This window comes from Lates calcarifer, linkage group LG1, assembly GCF_001640805.2.
Source record: "Lates calcarifer isolate ASB-BC8 linkage group LG1, TLL_Latcal_v3, whole genome shotgun sequence".
Taxonomy (NCBI): domain Eukaryota; kingdom Metazoa; phylum Chordata; class Actinopteri; family Centropomidae; genus Lates; species Lates calcarifer.
This window is the reverse complement of record NC_066833.1, coordinates 9,996,818-10,023,520: the sequence shown is the minus strand read 5'-3', so window position 1 is coordinate 10,023,520 and position 26,703 is coordinate 9,996,818. Positions and strand designations below refer to the sequence as shown.

The 26,703-nt window shown below is 43.0% G+C and overlaps 2 protein-coding genes across 3 annotated transcripts; both read left to right on the top strand.

The window, feature by feature from the left end:
• The first annotated feature begins 84 nt into the window (after nucleotides 1-84).
• LOC108887090 (TNF receptor-associated factor 3 interacting protein 1) lies at nucleotides 85-18,293 on the top strand. Of its 2 annotated transcripts, XM_018682267.2 has the most exons (16): nucleotides 87-346; nucleotides 1,756-1,824; nucleotides 3,334-3,495; nucleotides 4,128-4,253; nucleotides 4,430-4,873; nucleotides 4,956-5,030; nucleotides 5,457-5,480; nucleotides 6,237-6,312; nucleotides 6,771-6,791; nucleotides 8,048-8,135; nucleotides 9,226-9,315; nucleotides 9,603-9,738; nucleotides 9,824-9,860; nucleotides 9,992-10,068; nucleotides 15,256-15,473; nucleotides 15,664-18,293. In XM_018682267.2, the coding sequence occupies exons 1-16, from the start codon at nucleotides 224-226 to the stop codon at nucleotides 15,827-15,829; spliced, it is 1,932 nt and encodes a 643-aa protein (XP_018537783.1). In that variant the 5' UTR covers nucleotides 87-223; the 3' UTR covers nucleotides 15,830-18,293. The 2 variants fall into 2 exon arrangements, with proteins under 2 accessions (XP_018537784.1, XP_018537783.1); XM_018682268.2 differs by lacking the exon at nucleotides 5,457-5,480 and having other exon boundaries at nucleotides 85-346.
• A 1,541-nt stretch (nucleotides 18,294-19,834) lies between these two features.
• On the top strand, nucleotides 19,835-25,008 carry asb1 (ankyrin repeat and SOCS box containing 1). The gene is made up of 5 exons (XM_018682266.2): nucleotides 19,835-20,196; nucleotides 20,824-20,962; nucleotides 21,776-22,078; nucleotides 22,640-23,022; nucleotides 23,737-25,008. Exons 1-5 carry the CDS (start codon nucleotides 20,094-20,096, stop codon nucleotides 23,865-23,867), a joined length of 1,059 nt encoding a protein of 352 aa, XP_018537782.1. The 5' UTR covers nucleotides 19,835-20,093; the 3' UTR covers nucleotides 23,868-25,008.
• The last annotated feature ends 1,695 nt before the right edge of the window (nucleotides 25,009-26,703 follow it).

Below are 26,703 nucleotides of genomic sequence, written 5' to 3'. Positions count from 1 at the left end.
ACAGTTTTGTTGCAGATTGTTAGCTGTTGCTATGGACACAGGTAGCGCTTAGCAACGGTAAACCCTCGGCGCAGGCGCAGTCCTCGGCAATGATGCACTGTGGGATTGCAGAATATTGACATAGCAACCAGGCGACAGAGCCAACCAGTTTTTTTCACTCCGGATTACTTTTCTGTTGTCGGCTCTGCGCTAAAATTACTTCGCTTTACTTTCTTCTGCTGTCATGAATGCGGCAGTGGTCAAAAAGACCCAGGACACGCTGGGCAAAGTGATAAAGAAACCGCCTCTCACGGAGAAACTGCTTAGCAAGCCCCCGTTTCGATACCTCCACGACATCTTCAGTGAGGTGAGACTTATCTGCTAATGCTACGTTAGGTTAGCAAGCTTACATTTGTTTAACTAAAAGCATATTTAGTCCTCGTGTATAAAATAAGTATAATTCCAACGGTGCGAGTGTCATTTAAAACACACATAAGTGAGCCAGTTGGCTAGCTAATACACCACCGTTAGCATGAACTAAGCTAACCAACTAAGTTAAGTAACATTAACTTCGTTGATCCGTTACTGCCTCCATAGCTATCATATTATCTGTCGTATCACGAATAAGGTTGGCCGAGTCATTAAGGTCAATCATCGACCGAAGAATTGCTAACGTTCACCAGTAATACAGTAGTAAGTTGTTAATACTGCAGGTTAGCTAGTTAGCTAGCCATGTCAACAGCGTCGTCTAGTTGCTAGGCACGACCTGAGCCCGCACAGGGATCAACAAACCAATTTTTGTCCATTGTGGTTAGCTAACCGGGGTGAAACGATTGTGAATCCTACGTTGGCCTAAATGTGTCTGCCTCTCAGAACCCGTCACGTTGAGATCAGGGATGCTGAGCAGCTTATCGCAGCTGTGCTGTTCGATAAGAGGGGAAATAGAGGGTTAGCTACGTTATGTTTTGATTTATTTAGTTGCTGTAAATGTACAAAACGTTGTTGCCGTTCCTTGATTCAGATTGTGCTCCTCAGAGCTGTCCCAAAGCTGCAAAATAAGTTAAGGTACATATGCGTGTATGAGTAAGTTACAGATACACCTGAAGCTTGGTGATGAAGTCTGCAGTAAAATGTCTCTTGCCCATGCAGTTGGGATTGGTTTAGCAGCTGTTACTCTCAGGTGAAGAGGTCAGGTACAGACCGGGGTCAGCTACCACCTACTACTCACAAGCAGTCTCTGGATAACTCACAAAACCACATTTTCTTTTTCTTCTTTGTTACATTGTTACACACAACAGAATCCTTTGACCTTAAATGTAAAGCAGAGTAAAAATCTGTTTCACTTTTCTAAACAGAAGTGAGGTCTCATTCTCACTCTCCACCTGTTGGGCAGCCTCATATTTCACCGTAGGTTCATGTATATTTGATAAAGGGAAGCGTGTCGACATGTGTGACTCCTTTCCTCTGATTAGAAATGCGTTTGACTTTAGGATTGGTCTATCCAACAACTGAATTTTGACTAGTTATAGAAGAAATGTACTATTTTGATTTTTATCAAATTAGCGTACATTAGAAAATCCCTGGGGCTACATACTGGGACTCATATAAATATATTCTGGAATTGGGTACAAAACTGCTTAATGGTGGTTTATAGTATTTATATATAGTATTTTAGGCTTTAAGTAGATAATGATAGAAAAGATCTCCACACAGTGGATGAAATGGTTGATACTGCAGATTATGTAATAATTACACCTTTATTTCCCCCACTCTCAGGTCATCAGGACCACTGGGTTTATGAAAGGGCTATATGGAGAGAATGAAATGAAGTCAGATAATGTTAAGGTAAGTTGACTACACTCAGTCCACCTGGCTAGACTCTCTGGCTATTATTTTCTGTTTGATTGTTTTTCTAATCTCTAGCCTCCTGATATCAGTATTCTTAGGTCAGTAGTGTTCTTCTTGTGTTAATTTGTCTGATTATGCACTTTCTTTTGTACAGAATATATATTAATGTCCTAAGCAGCAGTATTACTTGCGTAGAAGATCACCTGTGTGTTACATGGGACAGTCTGAAGGGTGTCTGGGTGTGGAGGTAACCCTACACACTGCCTGTGTAACACACTCTGAGTGAGAGGATCTGGCAGGACATGACTAAGAGGGCCTGTCAAGGTGTCAGAACTCAAGTCTGCTGTTTGACAGCTCACCCCAAATTAATACTGGACTGGAAGGTGCTAGGCTAGGAGAAAACGCTCAGATATATGTTAGTGCTCAGAACGAAGTGACTCACAACTTGAAGGCCAATTAATTCTAATTAAATATTCTACCGAAACCTTCTTCCAGATCATTTGGCATGTTACAAGAGCTAAATGGACTCACCAAAAGTTTTCGCCATGCACTTCAAAAAGGCTTCACCAAAAGTACAGTATGTCTGACACATATTTCTGTGCCAGACTATGTAGTGCTTTATGAACTAGATGAGGAATTTTTCAGTCAATACTTAAACTTAACACTTAGTTTTAGCTAAATTATCAACCAGGTTAACACTGTGTGTCCGTTACTATTTGAATGTAATTCTCATAATGTACTCACAATTCTCATATTTTTAAAGATCACATTGATGTGCCTCCACAATAATAGAATTCTTTTCATCTATCATCTGAAGTTTTCTGAAAAGTTTCAAAAAACTTCTTGTGTAAATTATGTGATGTATTAATTGCCTGGAAAGCCTCTGCAGCCTTGCCTATTGTGATGTTATAGCCAGGTGGCTGCACAAACTACAAGTACTTATGTTACACAGTTGGCAGGCTTCTCAGATGTAGCGGCCTGATAGACTAGAAGCTCTGCTTAACCGGGTCATTTGTCTGGAATAGTGTCTGTTCTTTTTACATGCCTACTAGAATGTTAATGTTAATATTAATGTAAGGAACTTTATTGTCCGTACTGTGGAAAAATAATCTTTGGCTTTACCGTACGCCATTAAAAACTGTGCAGTACAGGGTAGCTGACAATACAAAATGAAGCAAGGCTTACTTGAATACATGTAGAGAGGAATTAGAGTTAAATGGTGCACATAAATTGTGATTATTGGGCTAATTATAGTGAAAAAGTGTAAGGACAGATTGAAAAAAGTTGGACCGAGTTTGCAACTTTGCAACTATGCACAACTATTCATGGTATGTAGAACTGTAGCATGTTATTATGTGGCTTGTGTTGAACTCTGCAGGGATATGCATATCTCAGGGGCTTAATCATTCTTAAGTGTGTTGGAAAATAACTCCCATTGGAGTCCTTTTACTTTAACAACCATATTGTGCACTCTCTTGGTTATCAAAACGTCTTTTATCTTTCTAGGATAAGGATTCTAAGATAGCCTTCCTCCAGAAAGCCATAGATGTCGTGATGCTGGTGAGTGGTGAGCCCCTGGCAGCAAAGCCAGCACGCATTGTGGCTGGCCATGAGCCTGAGAAAACCAATGAGCTCCTGCAGGTCATCGCCAAGTGCTGCCTCAACAAGGTCTGTGTTCTCAGAAGATTAAACACACACACTGAAAAGCTGACTGTGAAGTTTAAAACACTAACATTCCAATCCTCCAATTTTTCAAATTCATTCATTGACAATTTTATCTATGTTATGCTGGAGACACAAATATATGGCACCACGTAAAAAGGAAAATTAAGTGTGTGTTATTTTTCACATTAAAATATTAGACTCTTGAGAAAACTGTTCAGCTGCCTCAGGGGGAACTTTGAAATATTTTAATTGCACCCTGGAGATGGAGTGTAAACAGATGAGCTGGTGCCTGGGGGATAGCTGTATTTTGATATCATGTCATGTAGACGATTCTTAGCACTTTAAATGTCTTCCTCTCAGATTTTATGCAACATCACTGCGGCGTTGAAGCCATCTGGTTACAACTGTAATAGAGATGGTGTTTTTAACTTGTATGATACAAAGGAATTGAGAACTTAACGAAAACATGAGAATGTCTTTAATGTGCACTTGTTCTGAAAGTAGTATTTCTCCTCTCCATGGACCAGTTTTAGCATTTTGCTTAAGGACGTTTTATAGAGGGAACAAGAGTAAATGTTATTCATTAACAGTGTTGCTGCATAAAATTGAGTGGCTCTCCTAAAATTAATCTGTAGATGCCCAGTGATGATGCAGTGAAGCGAGTACTTGCAGGAGAAAAGGTGGACATGAAGACCAAGGCCAGCACCTCCAGGTCCCAGGACAAGGAGAATAGAGGACGTGAGCGTCACCTGGATAGAGAGGTGAGAGTCCTCAGCCCCTCTCAAAGTGTGGAATTTTAAATGTTCCCCACTGCTAAATCCCTCATCTGGTGTGAAATGTATTTTCTGTGTTAGCCTTGATGAATGGTGAGTTTCCCAGCATATGTCTTTGGCTAAAAGTAAATCCTCACGCTTTGTTTTGTTTTGAACTGTTCCAGGAGAAGAAGAAAATTACAGAGCGCAGCGGGAGCCGGGACCAGAAGGACCCAGACCAGCCCAAAGAGCAGGAGAGTCGCCATAGAGATGGGGAGAAAGAGCACCACCGGGACAGGGAACGCTCTGACAAGCACCACCGCAGTGAACAGGACCGTGGCAAAGACCGCGACAAAGACAAGAGCCGAGACCGGGAGCGAGACAAGGATAGAGATAAAGGACGAGTTAAAGACAGGGACAAGGAGAAGGACAGAGAGAGAGATAGAGAAAGGGAAAAAGACAAAGAGAAGGATAAAGACCGGGAAAAGACAAGAGAGAGAGATTCGCACAGAGACCGGGAAAGAGACAAGGACAAACGAAGAGACAGAGACAAAGAGCGGGAGAAGGAGAGAGAGCGACACAAAGAGGGGGAAGAGAGGAACAAAACTGTAGAGAATGGCAATAGCAAGGTGTGTCTCTTCAGCCCACACACATCTTACATGTTTGCAACAAACGCCAGTGTTTACATTTAATGTGTATGTTTGTGCTCAGGCCAGAGTATCAGAGGAACCACAGCAAACCTCCAGCCCTGACGAGCCCAGCAAAACAGCCAAACCTGTGCCAGCTGTAAGTTCTCTTCTTTAGTCTAAAGTGCACACTTTTACACTTAGACCTAATATTACATCTGTCACAGAGAGTTTTAAAGAAACATAGTTAGATGCTCGTTTTGTCTGTTCACATATTTAAAAAATTTAACACATCTTATGCAGGTTTTATTTTTTTAAAAATCTGATTTTTTTCTGATGTGCCTCTCATTCTTCCAAGGAACCAAATTCAACTGAAGAGGTATTCAACCTTGCAGAGAGTAGAGAATGAGACCTGTATATAGCAGAAATTTTAGTGTTAGATTGCCTTTGGGTGGCTGGCTGCTTGGTTTACTGCTTATATGGGCTATAGTGCATAAGACATGTCAGGTCTTGCTCCCTTCTATTTGTAATTTGTGTAATTGATAAATGTGACGTGGCATAATGCTGTGTTCTTTGCTGTGTGCAGCCTGCAGAAGCAGTTGAAAACCAGGTAAGAACTTAGTGTCCCTTATTTAATGGCTAAAAAACACTTTTTTATTTCAGAAAACGATGCATCACTTAGTGCCGTAACAATCCAATATGAATTTTTGCAAGCTGTCGCCATTCACGAGCAACTCGCATGCCTCTGGCTTTAGTTTGTAAAATGATACGCACTCTGCTTTTAACCATGCATTTTACATCTGTACTGCTGCCATGAGGGAATTCCCTGTGTGTGAGCCATGCAACTGTTCGCTGTGGATCACATGTGAAATGCTAAACCTACATCTGGCCTGTTTGCTGTCAGACTTATTAATGACACGAGGCATGCTGTATGTTTTAGCTCCATACGTCAGCTGTAAAACAACTGAGTTCACTAACTTGCTTGTTCAGATGTTAGAAAGCCATTTCAAAGATGAAATGTTGGTTTGGAAATATGTAGCATGGTTTGAGTGTTCAGTTAAACATAAAACCGCCAATCATGAGGAGGAGTTGGTTACAAAGCGCAGTTATATTACAATTTATAGCTCAATTTCTGGCTTTATTTTACTGCTGTTACATTTCTGTTATTGAAGCTTCCAAAGCTCATTCTGTCGTTTTGCTTTTCCAAAAGGAAACTGCTCTTGCTTGTTTGCTGTTCTAGACTAATGCTACATGCTACTAAATTATTAGGCTTTTCCACACTATCCTAATCATTAGTGAGTGACGTGTTGCCTTCAGTGCTTATTATCCTAAAGCTGTATCTTTCTTCTCTTTCCTCCTCTTACAGACTGACAGTCCAGCTAGAATACCTCGGCCTTCATCTGCCAAAGGGCAGAGGCGGAGACCTAAAATTGGAGGTCAAGGTAACGGCCCAAACTCATCCTTCCCCTATTTTAAACACCTGTTCCAATGAGGGACATCTCACTTAGTTACTACAGATGTCTAATGTAATGTTACTAACTGTACTTTAATCATTGACAGACGGGCTTTTTAGTGCATCCAAACTGATTTTATAGTTGACTGCTTTCTGTTTGCTTTCCACTTGTCTAATAAAATCACTGACTAGTTTCTTTAGTGGGAGGTAGGAGTGACTCATCATGATCTCTGTTGGCAGAGGCAATATAAGCCTCATAGAACTGACATTGAGAAAAGGTTTTCCACAAACACAGTTTGCTAAAAATTGCAAAGATACACAGCCTCTTCATCTGTTCTTCAGAGTCTACACTTAGAATGTCACATGAGAATAATAACTGAGCACTGTAATTATTTTCATAGTTATATCAGAAAGGACACCAACAATGCCTTGTCTTTTGCTCAACAGATGAATCTGACAGTGAGGGAGGTAAGTGTCCTCTGGCTCTCTTACGCAGCTACACACAAAGAGGAGCATATAAAGGTTTTAAATATTCACACAAGGATTTTTCCAGTGGAAATGGGATGAACATGAAAGGGGATTTGCTGCACTTGATCCAAGATGCATATTGAGGATTGCCATGTTAAGCTGCAATAACTGAGAGAGTAGTGATATTGATCACTCCCCTACATACATCAAATAACCCATACATTTGATGATGACTTTCAATGTAAAATCCTGAAAGAAACCCTGGCAGCTATGTTAACCACCTCCATACTGAAAGCACAAGGCTTAAAATGAATTTATCTGCTAATCTGGCTCAGGGTAAAGCAGCACAGAAATGCCTTCTCCCCAAAATGTCAGAATGCTCCATTGGGTTCAGGCTCCACACTGAGTCAGAGAGGGAGTGAGTGATCAAGTGACTCACCCAGTGATTAAGGGCAACGATATTCTTTGGTAAAGCATATGAGCAAGTCAGTCAAGTTTATTTGTAAAGCCCAATATCAGATAGTGTCTCAATGGTCTTTACAGGCAGTAGCAACAGTTCCCAACCCAGCCCAAACTGTCTGGGTGTGCAGTAGATGAGGAACCATACATGGGAAAAAGACATTTGCATAAATAAACAGAAAGTTGTAAGGGTTTTTAGAAATTCCAGAAAAGTTCAGTGAAGTCCAAAAGGGATAAACTCTACTGCTGTAGTCAGTCTTCACATCATTCTAAATCCAGGAGAAAAGAGAGCAAAGTCTGTCTGTTTTTGCAAGCAAGAGATGACACCAGCAGGTTCACAACAAAGTGCACAAACAGAAAACAAGAGCAGGTCAGGGTCAGACTTCAGGCTCGCAGCACAACAGAGAGCAGCAGTACAACTGGCTGACTTCCCTAATAACAGCTGGAGGTTTATTCTAAAAAAAGGGACACAGTATGAGTTCTGTTTTTTAGGTTATTTAATAATTCAGCGGACAATGAAACAGCATATCTGCTCAGATCTTATAGTGTAACTTAACGCCAGGCTAAAAAGCTCCAAACCTGCTTCACCTCTGGTGTGGTCAGAAACGTTCCCTGTTGAACCTGTAACCACACCCAGCATCATTTCACTTGATCCTGAAGTACAGCTGTACATCACTGCGTTCAGGTGTGGAGGTGAGTCACTGAAGTTCAGTAGAGGCAAGGCATTTTCAGGAGGTATCAAGTTACTTTTTAAAGCATATGAAAGAATTCAGATACAAGTTGTTGTCCTTTCACAGATGGAGATGCTCAGTCAGCCCAGAAACCTGTCCCTCAGGAAAATGGAGACGCTGCAGGCTCCTCAGGTCCATCTGACGTGGCTTCCAGGTCGGTACAGTCAACAGCTTCACTCACTTTGCAAACACTTCCCTGAGGTTGTCACAGTTGGCGTATGGAGCAAAGGTAGGGAGGACCCAACTGCAGACTTGCAAGAAAACTTGTAGCTGGGTGGGTTCAGGTAACAGGAACAAAGAACAGATAACTGGCAGGATGACTAGACAGCAGTCCACAAGGAACTTGACAACCAGGGAACAGACTAGTGTGTAGGTAGGAAAGAAAGGTCTGGTAATAGAGAGTAGAAGACAGGTGATTGGGATGGGGAGGGAAGTCGGAGGACATGTGGTGGCCACATGGCGAGTGGCAGGAGACAGAGACAGGAATCAGTACTGTACAGGATACAAATCGAACTAACAAAAAAACACCACTTTCATTAAATATCATAATCCTCCATCGCTCTCTTCAACTACTTAATCGACTCTCTTATTTTTCTGTCAAACATGTATACATACATGTACATGCTGTGACCAGTACCTCAGCTGTATTCAGTATAATGCAGTACTGCACAATTGTCATAAAATGAACATTACATTTATGAAGCTCAGGCTGTTTTGATGAGAGTGTGTCTGGGCAATGTTGAGTCAACTAATTATAGTAATGAAGTCATTTTAGAGGTTCTATTTGACTGTTATTGCATCATATTCTCTTATATTACTTTATTTATTTATTTTAAATTGTTTTCGTTTTGCCTCTGAAACCAATCCAGGATCAGTTCCAGTGGATTATACAGTTGAATAATTGGCTTAATTTGGATAATTGTGAGTGTTCTGTTCTTTAACTGACTAATCGGCTAAAATTGGTTGGGCAGCTGTGTTACAGCAGCTTTACTGTTATTAATACTGTGAATGTTTATTGTTCCAAGCAACAGTTTGACTCAGTGTAGCTGTCACAAAGACGACATTTGGCAAAACGTCACAGAGCTGTTAACAGAGAATTATTCTCGTAAAAAGAAGTCAAGGAATAATAACGTAGCTTGTGAAACTAAACACAAATTACTCGTATAAATGTGAACATATTTAGTTTTAACGTTGTTAGTCTAACAGCTTATTTCAGTAATAAGTGCAATCTTTTAATCCTACAGCAACAGACGATTTGCCCGACCCAGCAGTGCTCGCCCAGCGCCTCCTCGAGTCAAGAGGCAGGAGAGTTACACTGATGTGAACTCAGAGAGGTGACTTCAACATACATAACACACATGACATAAATCTGACTTGTACTGGGCAGGACAAACACCTCCTTTTCTTTGTCAATATTTATTGGTCATTTAGATTATTAAACCAAATGGAGAAAACTCACTGGATGAGGATATTGTTATTGGAACGAGTGGAGCAAGTCTAACCAGTCAACCAGCAGTTACATCTGATCCAAGTGTCCACAAGATGGCATATGTCTCCCATACAGTACATACCATAAAAGTTTTCAGTTAGAAATGAGTCAGGCTCTTTGTCTGTCTTCCAGACTGTCAAGTGCCAAGCCCTCAGCACCTGTCATCATGGATGGGAAGAAGCTGTCTGAGGATGAGGAGGATGAAGATGAGCAGTTCCTTGTGGAGGAGGCTGTCCCTCCACCCCCAGATGCTCCTGAGATGGAGGTGGTAAGTGGCTTGAACAGTAAGTTGTTCAAATACCATGGAGAAACATAAGTGTGGGATAGGTATTGACCTTTTTTTTCTATCACAGGATCCTGCACAGGGACTTGACAGTGAAGAGAAACACGGTACAATCACTTTTCTTTTTGGTTCCCCACTTATTTCGAAAGCAGCAATAATGCCTTCTGATTTCTCTCCCACCTGGTGGTTTGAGCAAATAAATCTTTCACTTCTCCACTCACTGTTTCTCTCACTGTAGGTGGCCTTGTGAAAAAGATCCTTGAGACCAAGAAAGACTATGAACTGTCGCCATCCTCCCCCAAATCTAAAGAGCAGGTCTGTACTGTTTTAGCAGTAGTTATTTTCCATCTCCACTAGAGGGCAGTATCAGCCTGGTTGACTCAAGAGTCAATGAGTTGTTCCACTCATCAGTTCTACCAGCCGTTCTCTCTGGAAAGTTTGCTTCCCAGGGTAAGCATTTTGATCATAGTGAAATGCCCAGTGCAACACTGGTTATTATCAAAAGAAAGATATAAACAAATGGAGTGGAGAGGTGTAATTGCGCCGCCTCGAAACCACAAAAATGTTCCCCTTCAGTGAAGCTGAAGGGCTGATAATCAGACAAGCAAGTATGGCCTCTAACAGACCACACACAACCGATACACACATCAAGATGTCTGGAGTAAAATGAGCTTGTTTTCTGAAGTTGCTCAATATCTAAGGTATGCTTAATGTTTTTTATTACAGACTTCTTTGTGCTGTGTGCAGTTTGAGGATATCTGCCATCTTGGGAACTAACTTTTAGTGAACTCTTGCAGACCATGTAGACTTAGGTTACTGCAGAAAACAGACACTGCACAATCTGTTTTTCAAGCATTGATGTTTTCAGGTTTGCCATATTTTGTCTTTAAAGATCTTTCACTAAAACTTCAGTGCACATGTGGGTCAGGAGTTCTAGTAAGATCTTCCCTCTCCTGTTCTCTTTGAGACGTGATAGATCTGCTTTTTCGAGGTGACGCATTACTGCCGTTTTTCGTGCATTCCCCTCTGTCGGCTTATTTATTAGCCAGAGAGAGCACTGCTCCTTCATCATTATTTGGAGTGTGAATCAGTGTGAAATTTACAGTTTGGTCTGTACTCTATGGTGTGAGGTGGTGTGCACTGTCTGCTTTGGGTGGTCCTCTCCACTGAAGCATACCCTCCCGGTCCCTTCCCTCGCTGACCACCCTGACTCTAATAGATGCACTGTTTTGAAGTGTCACTCATGCACAAAGGCCCCTGATCTATCCCCTCCTAAACTGCGGCCTCAGACATCATCGCCCATAACTCACACCTGACGTTGTCTCAGCTCAGCCACCAGTAAACTGAAATAGTTTGACAGGAATTTGTCGGCCAGCCATTTAACTCGTTTTACACATGTGAGTTTTTACATATCTCTACTCACCTCAGCACTTCTTATAAAAAGAAATGATCTCAAGAGATAATGCAGGTCCAGCCAAATACACACAGATGCAGACACACACACACAGGCAAAAGCTCTTTGTGTAACACAAGCGCAGCCTCGTAGAGTTTATCCTAATTTTCTTAATTCAGCCTTCTCAGTTTTCAGAGGTTCCAAACCTCATTTCATGGTATCCTGTATGGTCTGCAGGGGCAGCTTAGAGCAGGTATGTCTGCACATAGGACCAGTTCAGTCTACCCCTCCACTGGCCTTGCCTCGTCAGCTGTATAAAGAACTATAATGACTTCCTTCCTGACATGAAAGGGTGGAGAGGTCAGCTTAATAGAGTCGTTTTTTTCCCTTCTTCTTGTAATCACGGTAAAACACGCAGGGACAAAAATGTAAATATTGAGCTTCCTCATTCTATGTGGTATGACAGGTTTGAAATTTCAGCCGCTGCAATTCATTTTTTAAAACGCTGGCGTTTCTCAAAACACTAAATGTTATTTCCTTTGTCGTTTCTGTGCTTTGTCATTTGCTATTGTTAACGCAAGTTTTTATCTGCTCCATTTCTGCACTGATGTAAATACAGGGAATACTTGAACAGTCACATTATTGTATTTTGTCATGTCCTGCCACTATGCGTGTGACCAAAGTCTTTGCTGTGTATTTATGGGGATGACCTTCCTTGCGACCCCTCCCTCCTTGCAGCATTGTATATTATTCCAAGATACTACTTTTTTTTTATTTAGACAAAATCTGCCCCTTGCAGCAGCTGCGTTTTCATAAGAATTTTTGTGTATCTTTTCCCCCTTTTCTTTACCCCCATCAAATTAGCCTTGATGAAGGTTTGTGATGTATAAATAAACCCTGTGGCGTACAAATGGATGGCTGTTGAGTGAGAGGCACGGAGGAGAAGGGCCAGAGTACTCTCTGCAGAATTGTCAAGAAAATAAATACTCGTCTCTGCAGGCCTCTGTGTCTTCGTAAACATCCAGCATTTTTTGTGGAAACATAAGGAAATGACCCCGTGGCATTCCATTTGTCATATTACTTTTGTAGAGGTCATATTGACTTGACAGGGAATTTGGTCAGGTTTATGAGGAGTGCCTACCTGAAGCAGCCACAGTCTGTCATTAGGCCAGACCTCAGCCTGAAGAACATGTTAATTATCATCAGGAGCCTGTTATCGTCAGCCTGTTTGAATGATAAACTGCCTTATTGTAATGTCGTTTTCGATGTTACTACACCCGCCGGTCCCTTAGGAGGTTTCCCTCCAGTTCACCCCATAACCCAGGGTGGTGATCTCAGTTGTCTCCCCAAGGGACTACAGTGACCTTGCAACAACATCCTGTAACCTCATTGGCTGTCAGCTTTTCTCCTCACCTCACTGACTCCAAGCTATTTTTATGATCTAGCTAGACTTTTAAATGGCCTTCTATGAAAAATAGCTAGGAAGCCCATAAACAACGTCCAGAGCCAGTTCTCATCCTATGCTTCGCTCCCTGGCTCACCTCTCAGATCTGCTTGAAGAACACACTGTAAAAACCATCAGAGTGTGTGTCAGTGTCTCCAAATGAGCGCCGGTAGCAGAGAGAATTGTTCCCAGAAGCTCTTTAGTTGTTATATGTGGTCTTCAGTGATCTGTAATATACTTTGACAAAGCCTGATTTTCATATTTTAACTGGTGGTGCTGTGAGAGGAATTCACTTGAAATCCCATTTTTAAAAGAGCTTTAAAGATTGATGGTCTTCAGAAATTAACATTTGAGTTAGCTGTGCACGTACCACAACGACTTTTACTTAACTTTAAATTGATTCATCTTGATTGTGGGCAAAGCAGCTCCACTGAGAGGTCGTTACATGTGTCTCTCATCCACTTGTTCCAACCAAAGTTACGCTGATAAATGAGCAGTAATGAGTGAGGTTTCTTTCCTTCTAATGGAAGCTGATTTCTCATTATCAGCTATACAACTAGTGTTTCAATTTTTGTTTTCCTAGTTAATGAAACTCCTGAGGTTGCTCCGCCACTGACAGGCTTTATGCTTGCGAGCCATTTTTCTTGTCAGAGGATACTTTGAAGAATGTTTTTCTCTCCCTATAAGCACTCCATAAATCACATTTTTGCACGTATTTCCTAATTAAGCTGATTAGGCATGTGATGACTGGGTGAATTTCTCATTGTAGTGTACCCTGCAGTGTTATAGTACGTCCATTAGAATTTTATTCTGTTGACCCAGGCACTGAGTTTGTAGTTAAAGCAAATAATTCAGCTCACAAAAAATGTTGCCCTCTGAAAACAAGGCTGATGAAAACAAGATTCAAATATTTATTCATGTGCTTTCTCCTTCTACAATCGAACTAGCTGCTATTAGTCCACCTGTCCTTTCTAGCATACGCCAGAGGCTTTGTCCTCTGCGTCTCCATGAGCCTTCATCATGTCTGAGATAATGGGAAAACCTGCCCCCCTCCCTCCTCTCTCACCTCCTACTCCTCTGTGGTCACCACGTCTAAATATTGTTCTGTGATCTGGGTGAGAAAAAGGAAAACTAGGAGCACACAGGTCTCGTAGACCCTGACAGAGACCTCCATAAAGCAGTGATTTATATCCACCCGGACAGAGTGCACACGAACCAGGGGTCATGTTTTCACGCCAGGTTTTTTATTTTCCAGCAGAGAAGGAGAGGTGGGGGTGGGGTGGGGGGCAGCTAAGGTAGCAAGAGGGCAGCAAATAGAAAGAAACCATGGGTCCTGTCTGGGCTATGCAGGGCAAACCGCAGCCAGGCAGGCCGAATGAGCCATGGAGTGTTTGTCTAGCTGCAGGGTTCGCGGCGCCCAGTGGAAAGCCACCCACCTCGTAGGGGGAGCCGCCGGGCCAAGGTATTTCAACCCTCACACTCTCGAGCCACCGCAAACGGGTAACAAAGAGTGAGGTTGTCAGAAATTTGTACTTGCTTCCTGAAAAGGAATGACGGCAAACGATGACGTTTGAGTTCGTTTCTGCCGTGTGGTCTGGTCTCGTCACAGCGCTTTTTAAAATCGTAATTACCAGCTCGTTTGGTTTTAAGAGATGGCTTGATAAGGAAAATGTTACATGTGAGCGCGCTGTGTGACAGATTGTGTGTTTTGAAGAGGGAGCTGTCATTTAGCTTACACACTGTCGCAAGTCTGCTTTCTGCTGCCGCATGAAGGCAGGTGCTCCCATCTGTGCAGCCAAATAGCATAATTTGGGCCAAGAGTTGAACTTGAAAGGATGAATAAGTGTAGTAGTTGTTACTCAATACTGTAGTAAAATAACCCCACTGCCACAGCCTGTTACTAAAATAAACAGGACTTTAAGACCGAGAGTGCGGGTGGGGGCTGTGTGTGTCCACTGTATGATCCTCGGCTTGGTGTTTGTGTGTGTGTGGCTTTAGGGTTGCAATACTGAGTGCCTTTGCGTTACACACGCACACATATACGCACACACATTGTCAGAGGCCTTGCGAAGCCCAGCTGAGCAAACATCCTTGGGTTTGCTCCCTGCCAAGGGAGGTCCTTCCCTGATACCTTCCCCTCCTTACCATCAAGGGACTGAGTGTAACTGGGATATAGCGCGCACACACACACACACACACACACACACAACCCCCTTCAACCACACACCATACACTGGAAGCCTTCACCAGCCAGTCAACCAGTCCCCCTTCTTTGCCCGACACAATTCAGCCGCACGTTTGATCTTTATATATACAGCTAGGTTGGTAGAATTCCTGCCTAACATTTTTAGCCTTGAAGTCCTAAACCACTAAATGCAGCCTTGCTCCAGTTGCTGGCAAAGGTAGAATTCCTAAAGAGGGTTTATTATGTTTTGGTCTAGGGACACACAAGTGATTCTTGTGTGTTTTTGGTGTGTACTCGTACAGCTGTTTGATACAGTGCTATGTAAAGTCAAGCAGATCATCTGAAAACTTAGTTTCTTTCTTTGCCCAGTAAGACTCAGCATACTTCTGAAATATAATGAGTTTCACCAACAAACACACTCCTATAGCTGTATTTGATGTTTTCATCCTTTGCTCCCACCTCTAACACTTTCACTTCCAGAACTCGGTGTCTGAAGCGGCGCGGAAGAAAGAGCGGGACATGGTCAGGAGGGAGATTGAGCGGCTGCGTTCGTCCATCCAGACGGTGTGCCGCAGCTCCCTGCCTCTGGGCAAGATCATGGACTACATCCAGGAGGACATGGACGCCATGCAGGCTGAACTGCACACCTGGCGGCGGGAGAACAAGGAGCACGCACAGGCCTTGCTGCAGGAGCAGAGGTGGGTTGGCACATGCACAGCATGCATGAAGTTAGGAGTCGTTGAATGAAGTCTGTTTAATTTCCAGCACTGCTCCATACACAGACTCTCATGCAACAGTGCTAGCTCTCTAACATCTGTCACTTCACAAATCTCAACTCATGTAAGAAATGAATTATTCCTTCTTGGTTTTTGCTGGTGTTCTCTGCAGAGCGACAGACCGGGCAGTGGAGCCTCTTAAAGCAGAACTAGCTGAGCTGGAGCAGCTGATCAAGGACCAGCAGGACAAGATTTGTGCTGTAAGGTCCAACATACTGAAGAACGAAGAGAAGATCCAGAAGATGGTGACAGGAATCAACTTCTCCTCAAGAACCTGAAGTGAGAAACACGGTCCAGAGAAAATCCTCTAAAAAATGCACTGAAGACTTAGGTATGAACAGTTTCTCCCTCAGAGTAATGGTAAGACTGTTTTTCTTAGAGATAATGTGGGAAAAGGACCAAACACTGCACTTTTAGGTTTTCCTGTCAGAACAGGAGATGGACCTAAAAAAACACATATTTCTACTCCACGGTGGGAAATAAACACAAGGCAGATGCTGGTAAATAAAACCACCATGCCATGGTTTAGAGCTCTGACTTCAACATAACTGTGTGATAAAATGCAAAAAGAAGACGGTAGAGTTGGAGAAATAACTCCATAAATAATTCAAATTGATCTTCCTGCTCTGCACACTAACCTAACCCCATCCTCTGCCCCTGTTCTGTAACGGTGCCTTTGTGGAATGAGCCACTGCACAGCTCATTATAGTCAGACTAGATAGTTATATTTAATGCTTGATTTTGCCACACGCTCAGCTGTCATTAGACCAAACTGTACTCTTTTAATTACTCAGTGTGGCACACATCACATCATTTTTCCAAGTCCTGAGGACCTGGATCTTTGTCACACAGGACTCAGTTTTCTTGGAGTAATGAGCAGACGTGTGTTCTGCTTCATTTGCCGTTTTCCATGGTGATTATTGCGTCTGCTGTAGTGCTATTGGACTAGCTATACAACAATAATTAAACCTTCTCGTTGCACATTCAGACGGTTGAAACAGGAGGAAAGTTCTAATAAATTTTCTCTCTCTTTCCTGGAGAAATCTAGGATGAATGTGGAGGGTCGTGTGTGACCCAGTTGACTGATTCAGTTGTTACAGGATTGTGGAGCCCTGGTTTGAATCTGTCCAGGGACCTTTTATAACAGTCTTTTCTTTTTCTTCCAAACCTTGTCTTTCAAGCCTCTTCCCTCAAGCTCCCTCCCTAAAAAAGGAGGATTTAGACTGTCTTCAGCAAGCGTTTTCTTTGCTTACAACAACCTTATCCCCTCTTTTAAAAACAATACTTACAGTTTACCTAAATGTTCCTTCATTCACTCTTCCATTTTTGAAGCACCATGGCACTTTGCTAAGAGAGATTAAAGGAGGAGCCTTTGAATTTCTTGGAAAACATTTTTGGGCAGTGTTAAGATTTCTTCTTCTCTCTCTTGTACCTTTCTTACAAAACCTAACATTGCACAACAACAGTAATCCAATGTACTTTTAGGGACAAAAAAACCCAGAGAAACAGATTGACTCTCCTCACAGTGAACGTGCAGGATTGTGCAGGTCCCTCAAACTTTATTTGTACTGTAGAATTTGCCAAACTCATCCTTTTTTTGGGGATGGACACGATGTTTGGTTAGATGGCAACTTTTTGTGTGAACTTTCATGTCTTTATAAATGAAAAAAGATGATATTTTACCATCTCCTTTTGTGGCTGAAGAAATGTGCTGTACACATGTAGCTAACATGGAAATATGAAGCAATACTAGGCTGATAATTGATAACTGTTTTTCTCAAAGCTCCAATAATTGAAACATCTCATTGTTGTCCATGTGTGAATGAACACAAATCCAAATGTTTTCTTGCATAGTGGCCTCTCTCACCCTGAATGAACATGCAGTTTCCATATTTAAGTAATAATACAACTGTCATTTTACATTGTTGTTAATACTTGTACACATGCAGTCGCTACCTCTGTTGGTTCTTCTGCAGAGTTGCCTCCCAGGGCACACACACTCTCAGTGTTTTTAGGAAACACTTGCTGTGACATCATGGTTGGATTGATCAATATAATCTTTTTTTTTTCCCATAACGCCGAGCGGTTGCAGTTTCATTTTTCAGAAGGTGATGTGATGATCGTACGTACTGTGCTGTGACTGCTCTCTCTCTGCATAACGACCAAAATGTTCATTTTCTGCTCAGACTTGGGTTCCACTTCCATTTCCTCATCAGATCGATGGATTATTACCAGTAGAGCAGATGACACACCATCTGTGCTAAGAACATGAATTACTTCTGTGATATTACTAATGTATATTTGAGGGAAAAACACATTTAAATGGATACTATGAACCCTATTTATGTTGGTGGTTATAAGAAAACACTGCTGTCTTTAAACACTAACAGGGACAGTCTGGAAATATCCTCATTAACACTCTTCATTTGTGAGCTATTGGCTATAAGGACTCAGCAGTCTTAACGTATCATTTAGTCTGATTTTACTACATTTTATATCAGTATTATATTTAATCCACTAAATATAAATTAGAACATTAACCTATAAAAAAAATCCAATTAAAAAATCTTCAAAGCAAAACTCATGGAAAAGTGAGAAAGGACCATTTACACTGTACACTATTTGTATCATATTTTCAGTTTCTCTTTAAACTGTACATTATGTATATGTGGAGATTGTATCATAGTTCAAATAATGATTATAATTTTGTAGTGGAGTGAAATAAATGGTTATATTGCAATACATATTTGTCATTTCTCATCATTTTTAAGAGTCAGAGTGTTGCTGAGAAATACAGACTCAAAGTCAGCTTAGCTTTATAATGGAAACTTAATGAGAGGTCTGTGTTGCTGGAGTTAGATTATGAAAATGATAAATGACCCTGGTTTGTAATTTTGACAAGTTCATGTAATAACCTTGTGGCGTCTGGTACGGCCAAGTCACACTCTGAAGGAGACTCGTTGACAGAAGTAAAACATTTAACTTTCTTTTTAAGGCCCTCAAGCAACATTAGCGAGTCACGAAACAGCTGCAACACGCACAAAACATATTAGGAGTCCCCCTTTAACAGCTATTAAGCCAGATTTGGACAGAGCATTTGTGATGCAAGTAAGAGATTTAGCTGAAGGACACCTGCTTTCAGCAAAGACGCTGGCCCCAGTCTCAACAGGTGGATTAAAAAAAGGACCGCTTCATTATTCATCTGCATTTAGCTTTTACTTTAAGGTTCCACAAAGAAGAAGTGACTTGAGACCGGACTGCCTCTTCACGATTTAGAAAAAGCGCAGTTGGTTTTGGCCTTTGAATGTCACAATAGTTCATGCTGCTAATGACTGACTACACCTTTTGCTTTCACTTCTGTGGAAGTTGCCTCATGAAACTTTCATCTCCTGTGACTTAATAATGATTAAAACTGTGTCTCTAAAAAGTTGTAGTCCGCTGAACTGGAATCTGTTTTATCACCACATCAAGTTTCAAACCTGTGTTTCTGTTTCCGCCCTGAAACAGTGTTGTGTTTTTACTGCTGCTCTGTAAGCAACCTGTTCACTAACAGGGACTCATGGCACTGTTGACCTGTCCTTTTATTTTTAGAGCAGCACCAGGGCCTCGGTGTCTAGAGCTATGGCTGCATGCCTCTCTGGTGTACGTTACCCACCCAGAAATGACTCACCACAGATTAACAGCAAAAATAAAAATAAAAAACAAACAGCTGACACTACATTTTGAGTATTGTGCACATTTTAACAGGAAGCCTCGTCTCTGTGCACACAGAAACATGGATATACAGTGTCTCATCCAAACCTCATGAGCCCTTTTGGCACCACTCACTGACCTTTAACACGACCTCATACAAATATAAACACATTCATCACACTGTGCCACACAGCTATAAGAAATATTTTATGTGTGTTTGTCAGCTCTGAGGCTGTAATGTCCTCTCCCTATATGTTATTAGTACAAGTACAGTATTGAAGATGACTGTTTAGGACACTAATCACGTCCTCTGTCTTTTTGTTTGTGTGGTTTAGTTTGTTTTTTTGTGGGTGCAGCAGCCAGATGATATTTCTATTCTATAAGTTTATACATTAGAGTTATTAAAACTGACTTTCTTTTGGCCAATAATTTAATATGTTTAGTATTTCTCTATCAGGATTGTATTCCTCACATGTGGTGAAGACGGTGAAACATCTACTTCCATGTTGGAAAAGAAAAGTAACGGAGAATAATGACATTTCTCAGAATTCTTTCAGTTTTTTATGTATTTATTTTGTCGCTTGTCTGTCTTCTACCAGGTGTTTAAAACCTCCCTCAGTCCGGTCCAGGTCCTGCTCAGGCGCGTCCCCTTTAAATCCGTCCAGCTGATCTGAGCGCAGTCAGGAAGTAGCCGCAGTGAGCGCAAGGCGCAGCCGCCGTCACCAACACAAGTCACGTTTGTTTATTTTGATGCATCTCGTCTGATCCAGATCGTTGGTTTGGAAAACGGCGTCGGTCTGCTGCCGAAGCCCCAGTGTCTTGGTCGTGACGGTGTGACGGTTCAGGATCATGGCCGACGGTCCGGAGGCTCAGGCGGATGTTGACGACCCGCCCAGTATCAGTTTCCCTCCGCTCATCACTGTGTCTGATCTGCCCGGTGCCACTGCTGCAGGTAACCACGGCTGAGTGAAGTGTGAGCAGCCATGAGTCATCAGTCCTCACAGGGGACCGTGGTGTGTCTCAGAGGACAGCACGCGCAGGTGTGGTGACTCCTGTTTATAAGGTGTGGCCTGAACATCCAGCGCAGCCCTCCCTGCACTTCATCTGTGCTTTTCTAGAGTCATGATCGATTGATTAGCAGGACGCAGACTAAGATCTGCGTGCATCTGATTTTCACAGGGTGGACACAATAATAGGAACACCTGCAGAGTATTAACACTATACCCCCACAGTAACTACATGAGAAGCTGCTCGGTAACTCTTGTCTATTTCTGGTCCCAGTAGGAGCCAGCAGTCTGGAGCCGGGGCCAGGAGCTCTGCATGGAACATGAGGAATGAATTCACCACAGAATTAGTGTTTTATTCCCACAATCAGCAGGGAGGCTAACGCAGTTATATAACAATATGATGCACAGTGAGAAGAGTGCTCACATCCGGCCCTAATGTGACTTTGTTTACGCAGGTTAGAACTTAAAAACACTGGGGGATCTGTGCTGAGGCGGCTGAAATATCAGAGAAGCTTTCTACACCAGTATCTTTTCACACAGCTGTGACTAACCGTAAGGATTTTCTTTACCAGGCCGTAACCTGAAGGAATGGCTCCAGGAGCAGTTCTGCGACAAACCTCTGGAGCAGGACGACATGCGGCTCCACAACGCAGCCTATGTCGGAGATCTGGACACGCTGAGGAACCTGCTGCAGGAGGACGAGTTCAGACGGTGTGTGCTGTGGTGGGATGGGACTCTGGGTGGATGGAGAGGGGAAGGCCTCACTGTGACTGCAGAACTGGCAGCTCGTTGTGTCCTTCAGCGTTCCTGTGTGGCACTAAGTGGTCTGTGGTTTCTCTGCTGTGTGGCTTTGTTCAGTAGGTTTGCTGAGTGACAGCTTGAGAGACACACATGCTGTATAGAGTGTGTCCTTACACTCATCCCCACCACAAAGCAGTCTTAATATACAGGCTTAATGCAGGCCACATGTCGGGAGCTTTTGTCTTCACCACCTTACTCCATCTGTGGGTTCTTTGCTGCTTTTAGCCGGAACCACAGCAGAAATCAAACACAACGCTTCAGTAGAGTCGGTGGCATCCCGTCCTCGTAGAGTACTGGAACAGATCCTGGATCAGCCCAGTGCGACACACACACAGAGCCACCTTACCGTGGTCAGCACACACTGAACCCCAGCCCCTCAGTGGTTGTAGCAGCAATCATACTCGCTCCCAATCTCCACACCCAGCCAACCCGTTATTACTGGCTTACAGCAGTTCATCTCTCCTCCACATGGTTTACAACACGCTGTTATTTCAGTAACACAGCTTTACCTCATTGGGTTTGTCCTGCCCTGCCTGTCCCAGCTTGGCTGTCACAGTAGTGCTGAAGGCAGTTTATTTTAGCAGCTCGTTTTTTAAATATTTGATTTGGTGCTGACCACAGAGCAGTGATATTTTGGTCCTGTTTTTGTGTGTGTTTTGTGATTTTATTCTCATAAAGCATGCATAAATCTAATAACCCGTCCCTTCTGTCCCTTGGTGCCAGGCGTATCAACGAGAAGTCTGTGTGGTGCTGTGGCTGCCTGCCCTGCACCCCTCTGCGGATCGCAGCCACGGCGGGACACGCCGCCTGCGTGGCCTATCTGATCGCCCAGGGAGCCGAGGTGGACCTGGTCGACGTCAAAGGCCAGACGGCCCTCTACGTGGCCGTGGTCAACGGTCACCTGGACTGCGTGCGGATCCTCCTCGAGGCCGGAGCTGATCCCAACGGAAGCCGACACCACCGCAGCACCCCGCTGTACCACGCCGCGCGGGTGGGGAGGCTGGACATACTGCAGGAGCTCATCAGGTGAGGTCGCACTGAGCGTGGGATTTTCTCACTTCAGTATCCAGGTGAATGTCCTGTCAGAGCTCACTGAGAAGGACCAGTCCTTCAGCCTTCACTTATTAATGTTTGGTCGATGCAGTAGATTGTGTGAGGGCCAGCGTTTTGATCTGTCGCTCGCTGTGTGATGCAATGTTTTCCACTGCTCCAGGCAGAAGTTAGGTCATTTCCTGCCTCTTTCATCTTTCCTGGAATGCACAATCACAAATCTTTTCAGTCACAGTCTCATTAGTCAGCAGCAGCAGCAGCCCACATTGGACAGTAATCCCACTGACAGATGAATATTTGACAAGAAGAAATAGTCTGAATAGACTGAGGAGACAAACATCGTCCATTTTAATTGCTTTTTTTAAATCCATGTACATTGTTTGTATAGTACGTTGGCTCAAATTTAAACTTGCAGTACAGGCTGTCCTCTCAAATCTTCTTATTTCACGATCATGTTCTGTGCAGTTGTTTTCTTCAGGGGCCTTTAAGGTTTTACAGAAGCTGTAAAACTGTATCCGTGGCTCTCCCTCCGTCCAGGTTCAATGCTGACGTGGACATGGACCACCAGCTGGGTCCCCGGCTCCTCTTAAGCGCCCGCACCCTCAACACTTTGGTGGTGTGTCCTCTCTACATCAGCGCTGCCTACCACCACCTCCACTGTTTCCAGCTGCTGCTCCAGGCCGGCGCGCAGCCCGACTTCAACTACACCGGGCCTGTCTGCCACGAGGCCCTGACCCGCGGCCTGGCCTCCTGCCTGCTGGACGCCGTGCTGCGTCACGGATGCGAGGTGGCCTTCATCCACCTGCTGCTGGACCACGGGGCCAACCCGGCCCTCGTGCCCTGGGATGAGTCAGAGCTGGAGGCTCCCAACCGGAGGAAGGTGGATCCTGAGGCGCTCAGGGTCTTCCTGGAGGCGAGGAGTGAGTAAAACGTCTGAGCATGCAGACATCAGTGAGGACAGATACAGTATGTTCCTAACCAGGAGCTGTTCTAGGAAGGGTTTTATACAGAGGTCATTCAACTAGAATGAAGTCAATTAAATAAAGTTCAGTTCTTGGAGCACAGGGGCCCTGCAGCCATGTGCTTCAAATGTTCTGTCCTTTGACCTCCCTACATCCATGGGCCATTTGTTAACTTCTGGGATGACCTAGAGTCTCGCTCTGCCACTGCACAGAGAAAAAACCTCTCTGAGCGACGCCCGACTTAACCTACACACCTAGGAGCTCTCTAATTCAGAGCATCTGGCGTGTACAAAGGCCCATGTGTGAATAATAGAATTAATGATGGCTGCTTCAGTTTCAGGGTCCTGGGCTGCATCCAGACTCATTCCCTGTTTACTATATTGTGCACAGTTTTTACCGTCAGCCATTTTATTTAGTGTCTGAATTCTGCACGTAAAGAAATGGAATGAGTGTCTATCACACTTCTTTCCACTGACAATCCCACAATGCAGTGTGTTTTTACAGATGTGAAACATGCTGTTCAGGGATGATACATGAGTGCTTGCTGTGAATGATACAAAAGGCACAGAAATATTCGCCAGTTTATCTCCATTTGGCTCGAGGATTTCATAACGTAACTCATAGTTCTCCTGTTGCAGCAGCTAAGGAGATCCTTCCTTTCCTCTCTCTCAGGGTGTCCTCGCAGGCTGACACACTTGTGTCGCATCAGGATCCGCAGGGCGATGGGCAAAAGTCGTCTAAACCACATACCCTCGTTACCTCTACCAGAACCCATCAAGAACTTCCTGCTCCACAAAAACTGACAACCATCCACCCTCTCATCTTCTACAGAGCTCACCCAGCCCGGTCCAAAAAAACCTCAATCAATCTCAAAGACAAGCCACATGATAGAGCATTTTCTGAACCCAGTTTGCTAATTGCTTATTATTTTGTAATAATGAGCAGTAATTAATATTATTTTTCAGACATTTTAAAGTTGTGTAATCTTCCTGTTACCGTAACACTTTATCGAAATGCTTCTTAACTTATCAGAGAAGCCTTAATGTCTCCTGACCTGTGGAAACTGTGTGTATCCTAAATGTTTGCCTTGTGACTCCAGATCACCAGGATACGTCCTGGTCCTACTGCAAATAATGTGTTTCAGCTTAACGATCACAGTGAGAATGTCGTTTGGTTTGCTGTTATTAAAACATCCCATGTAATAAATATTCCAGCCAGAGTCAGAGGAACCTTTTCCAGATCCAGCTCCTTGGATTCCTCATTTATCTGTTTGGTTTGAAGCCTTTTACCAACTCTCAACCAGAGTGGAAGGCGAACTGCGCAGCCCAGCATTCTTCTGTTCTAACTCTGCTTCTGTTGATGCATTCCCTTCATAGATCAGGCTGGCGATGTAAGGGCGGGACTGTGCTCTGTGTTTACACTGAATGCTGGGCGGTGATAGACGTAGATCTTTTTCAGCCGTATGCCTTAACATTGAGTTTTTGAAAAATGGCTTTAAGATTGATCAAAGCAGAACCACTAACGATAAACCAGAATAATAAAGTGTGAATTTATTGATTTATTTAAGAAGAAAAAACATTTAGAAAACCATAAATGGGCAGTTAAAGGTCCTGGATCCTGACTGACTGGAATTGTTAATGTTACCATCAAAATCATTGAAGGGGACTTTGTAGAAAACATACACTGTTAAAGCACATTTAAGGAAACTTTCTCTGTAACACTGACAATCTGTTAAAAAGTGGATGAGATTTATTTATGATGAATAGAACAGGTTTGTATTTATTAGCCAGAAAGCTGCCCTCTCTGTGACTCTACTGCACCTTTTGTCTGTTGTGCAAATCTATTGCACAGCTATTCTCATATTTTTACTGTTTGAAATGTCCATGCATTTTTGCTTTGTATATCTCATCCTTATTTGCATACAGTAAATGTGCAATAATTCTCTATTCTCTCCTGTATGTTTTTCAATCGTCCAAAACTCCACAGAAGGGCTTCCACACCAGCAGAAAGCAGAGATTCTTCAAAAGTAAGGTCACTTTCCGTGCTTCCTGTTCTGTTAGCCATCTCCTGGAGCGAACACGAGCGCATTATTCCTCCTCCTTTCCTCACAACCCTTTCCAAGATCTGCTACAGTCCAAAATATCCCAGGCGATGTCATGGACAGAATCTCTGGAGTTTAGTTTTGGTTAAATCCAGTGAGACAAAAATTCCCCCTCTGTCGATATCAGGGCAACATAACCTGCAGATGGTGCGAGCTTTCGATCCAGCAAAGCCTCAGCTCACTATTGGTTAATCAGCTCTTGTGGGGGAGGAAATCCCCTCATATACAGTGCATTATGTATCCCTTTTACAGGTTCATACCCGGGGATAGTTAAGTGATTAATGCTCCCTGCCACTGGATCCACACACAAGCTGCCAATTGGCCAGAGGGTTGAATCCCACCGGAGCTTTCATTCCTGCTTCCAAAAATGTGTTTCTTCTCTCTGAGTGTCTAAATAAAACAGGCGCCCCTTTTTAAAAATAACTCCCGTTTTCAAGCTCAGGAAATCAAGGTGCCTTCAATCTACAAGAACCCTCAGCAGAGAAGACTCTCATTATGACAGTTTGTCATTTATTAGTAACATGGCATCATAAAGAAACAGTAAAGAAATAACTAAAGCTGATTCATATGGCACTGTTGAGACATCACAGTGCTTCACTTCAAAAGTCTCCTTCAGTTTTAAACAAGACCTGATCAGACCTGATCAGAGTCACATCAGACCTTTTAGAGGACCCACACAAAGACTTTGCTGTAGCACTTGCAAACGATCCAAGGATGTCTTACTAAGACATGTCAGAGGGGAGTTACAGTAGTCGAATGGAATGAAATAAAAGCGTGAATAATCATTTCCATAGAACAGAATCATTCAACTGGAGAAAAAACAGAAAGGAAACTCTCAGCATGTTAGTCAGGAGTTCCCAGCCAAAGTGACATCTGCATTTCTAAGTGTGAATTTAACAAATTTACACGTATTATGTGTGTTTCTAGCCCCAGTGGAAGCACTGCTCTGAGGCAGTGTCCGTCTGTTCGTAGGCCAGTTCGTCAACTACAGGATGAACTGCCATGAAATTTGAATCTGCTGATTGGTTTATAGAGACATGTCTCAGCAGTGATTGGATAGATTGACATGTAATCTGATAGAGATACAGGAAGAGCTCAAAGTTATGGTTTAATCCAGTTTGTATAGAGGCTTTTCAATCAACTAAACTGATCACTAAATCGACTGATAAAAAATATCTATAAAATATCTATTTTCTCTCTTATTGCTGCTGCCTTGCTGTTGTCTGATTTTATCATCCCAGAGCTTGTGATATCCTCCAGAGGAAGTAATAAAAGTAAATACAATGGTGATGAAGCTCTGGATGGGGACATTTGTTATTGTTGTGAAGTTGATAAATGAGCCAAGATGTCATGATGGTTGAGAAAACCACATTTTGGTGAAAACCCAACTGGCCCCGTGGAAAATGCAGAGCCTGGGAACCCCGAGTAGAAGCAGCAGGGAGCACAGCAGCCGGGGGAGATGGAGGTTCTTAATCCAAAGAGGTTCTGGCAAAGACCTGAGAAGATAGACTCAGATGCTTTCTTTAAAAAGCCTTGGG

Bases quoted from the DNA above. Each gene is read 5' to 3' on its own strand.
- LOC108887090 (XM_018682267.2), top strand. From the start codon at position 224: ATGAATGCGGCAGTGGTCAAAAAGACCCAGGACACGCTGGGCAAAGTG. The intron at 347-1,755 runs GTGAGACTTATC...CCCCACTCTCAG, and splicing joins TCCACGACATCTTCAGTGAG to GTCATCAGGACCACTGGGTT. The intron at 3,496-4,127 runs GTCTGTGTTCTC...ATTAATCTGTAG, and splicing joins CCAAGTGCTGCCTCAACAAG to ATGCCCAGTGATGATGCAGT.
- asb1 (XM_018682266.2), top strand. From the start codon at position 20,094: ATGGCCGACGGTCCGGAGGCTCAGGCGGATGTTGACGACCCGCCCAGT. The intron at 20,197-20,823 runs GTAACCACGGCT...TTTCTTTACCAG, and splicing joins GCCCGGTGCCACTGCTGCAG to GCCGTAACCTGAAGGAATGG. The intron at 23,023-23,736 runs GTGAGTAAAACG...CCTCTCTCTCAG, and splicing joins GGTCTTCCTGGAGGCGAGGA to GGTGTCCTCGCAGGCTGACA.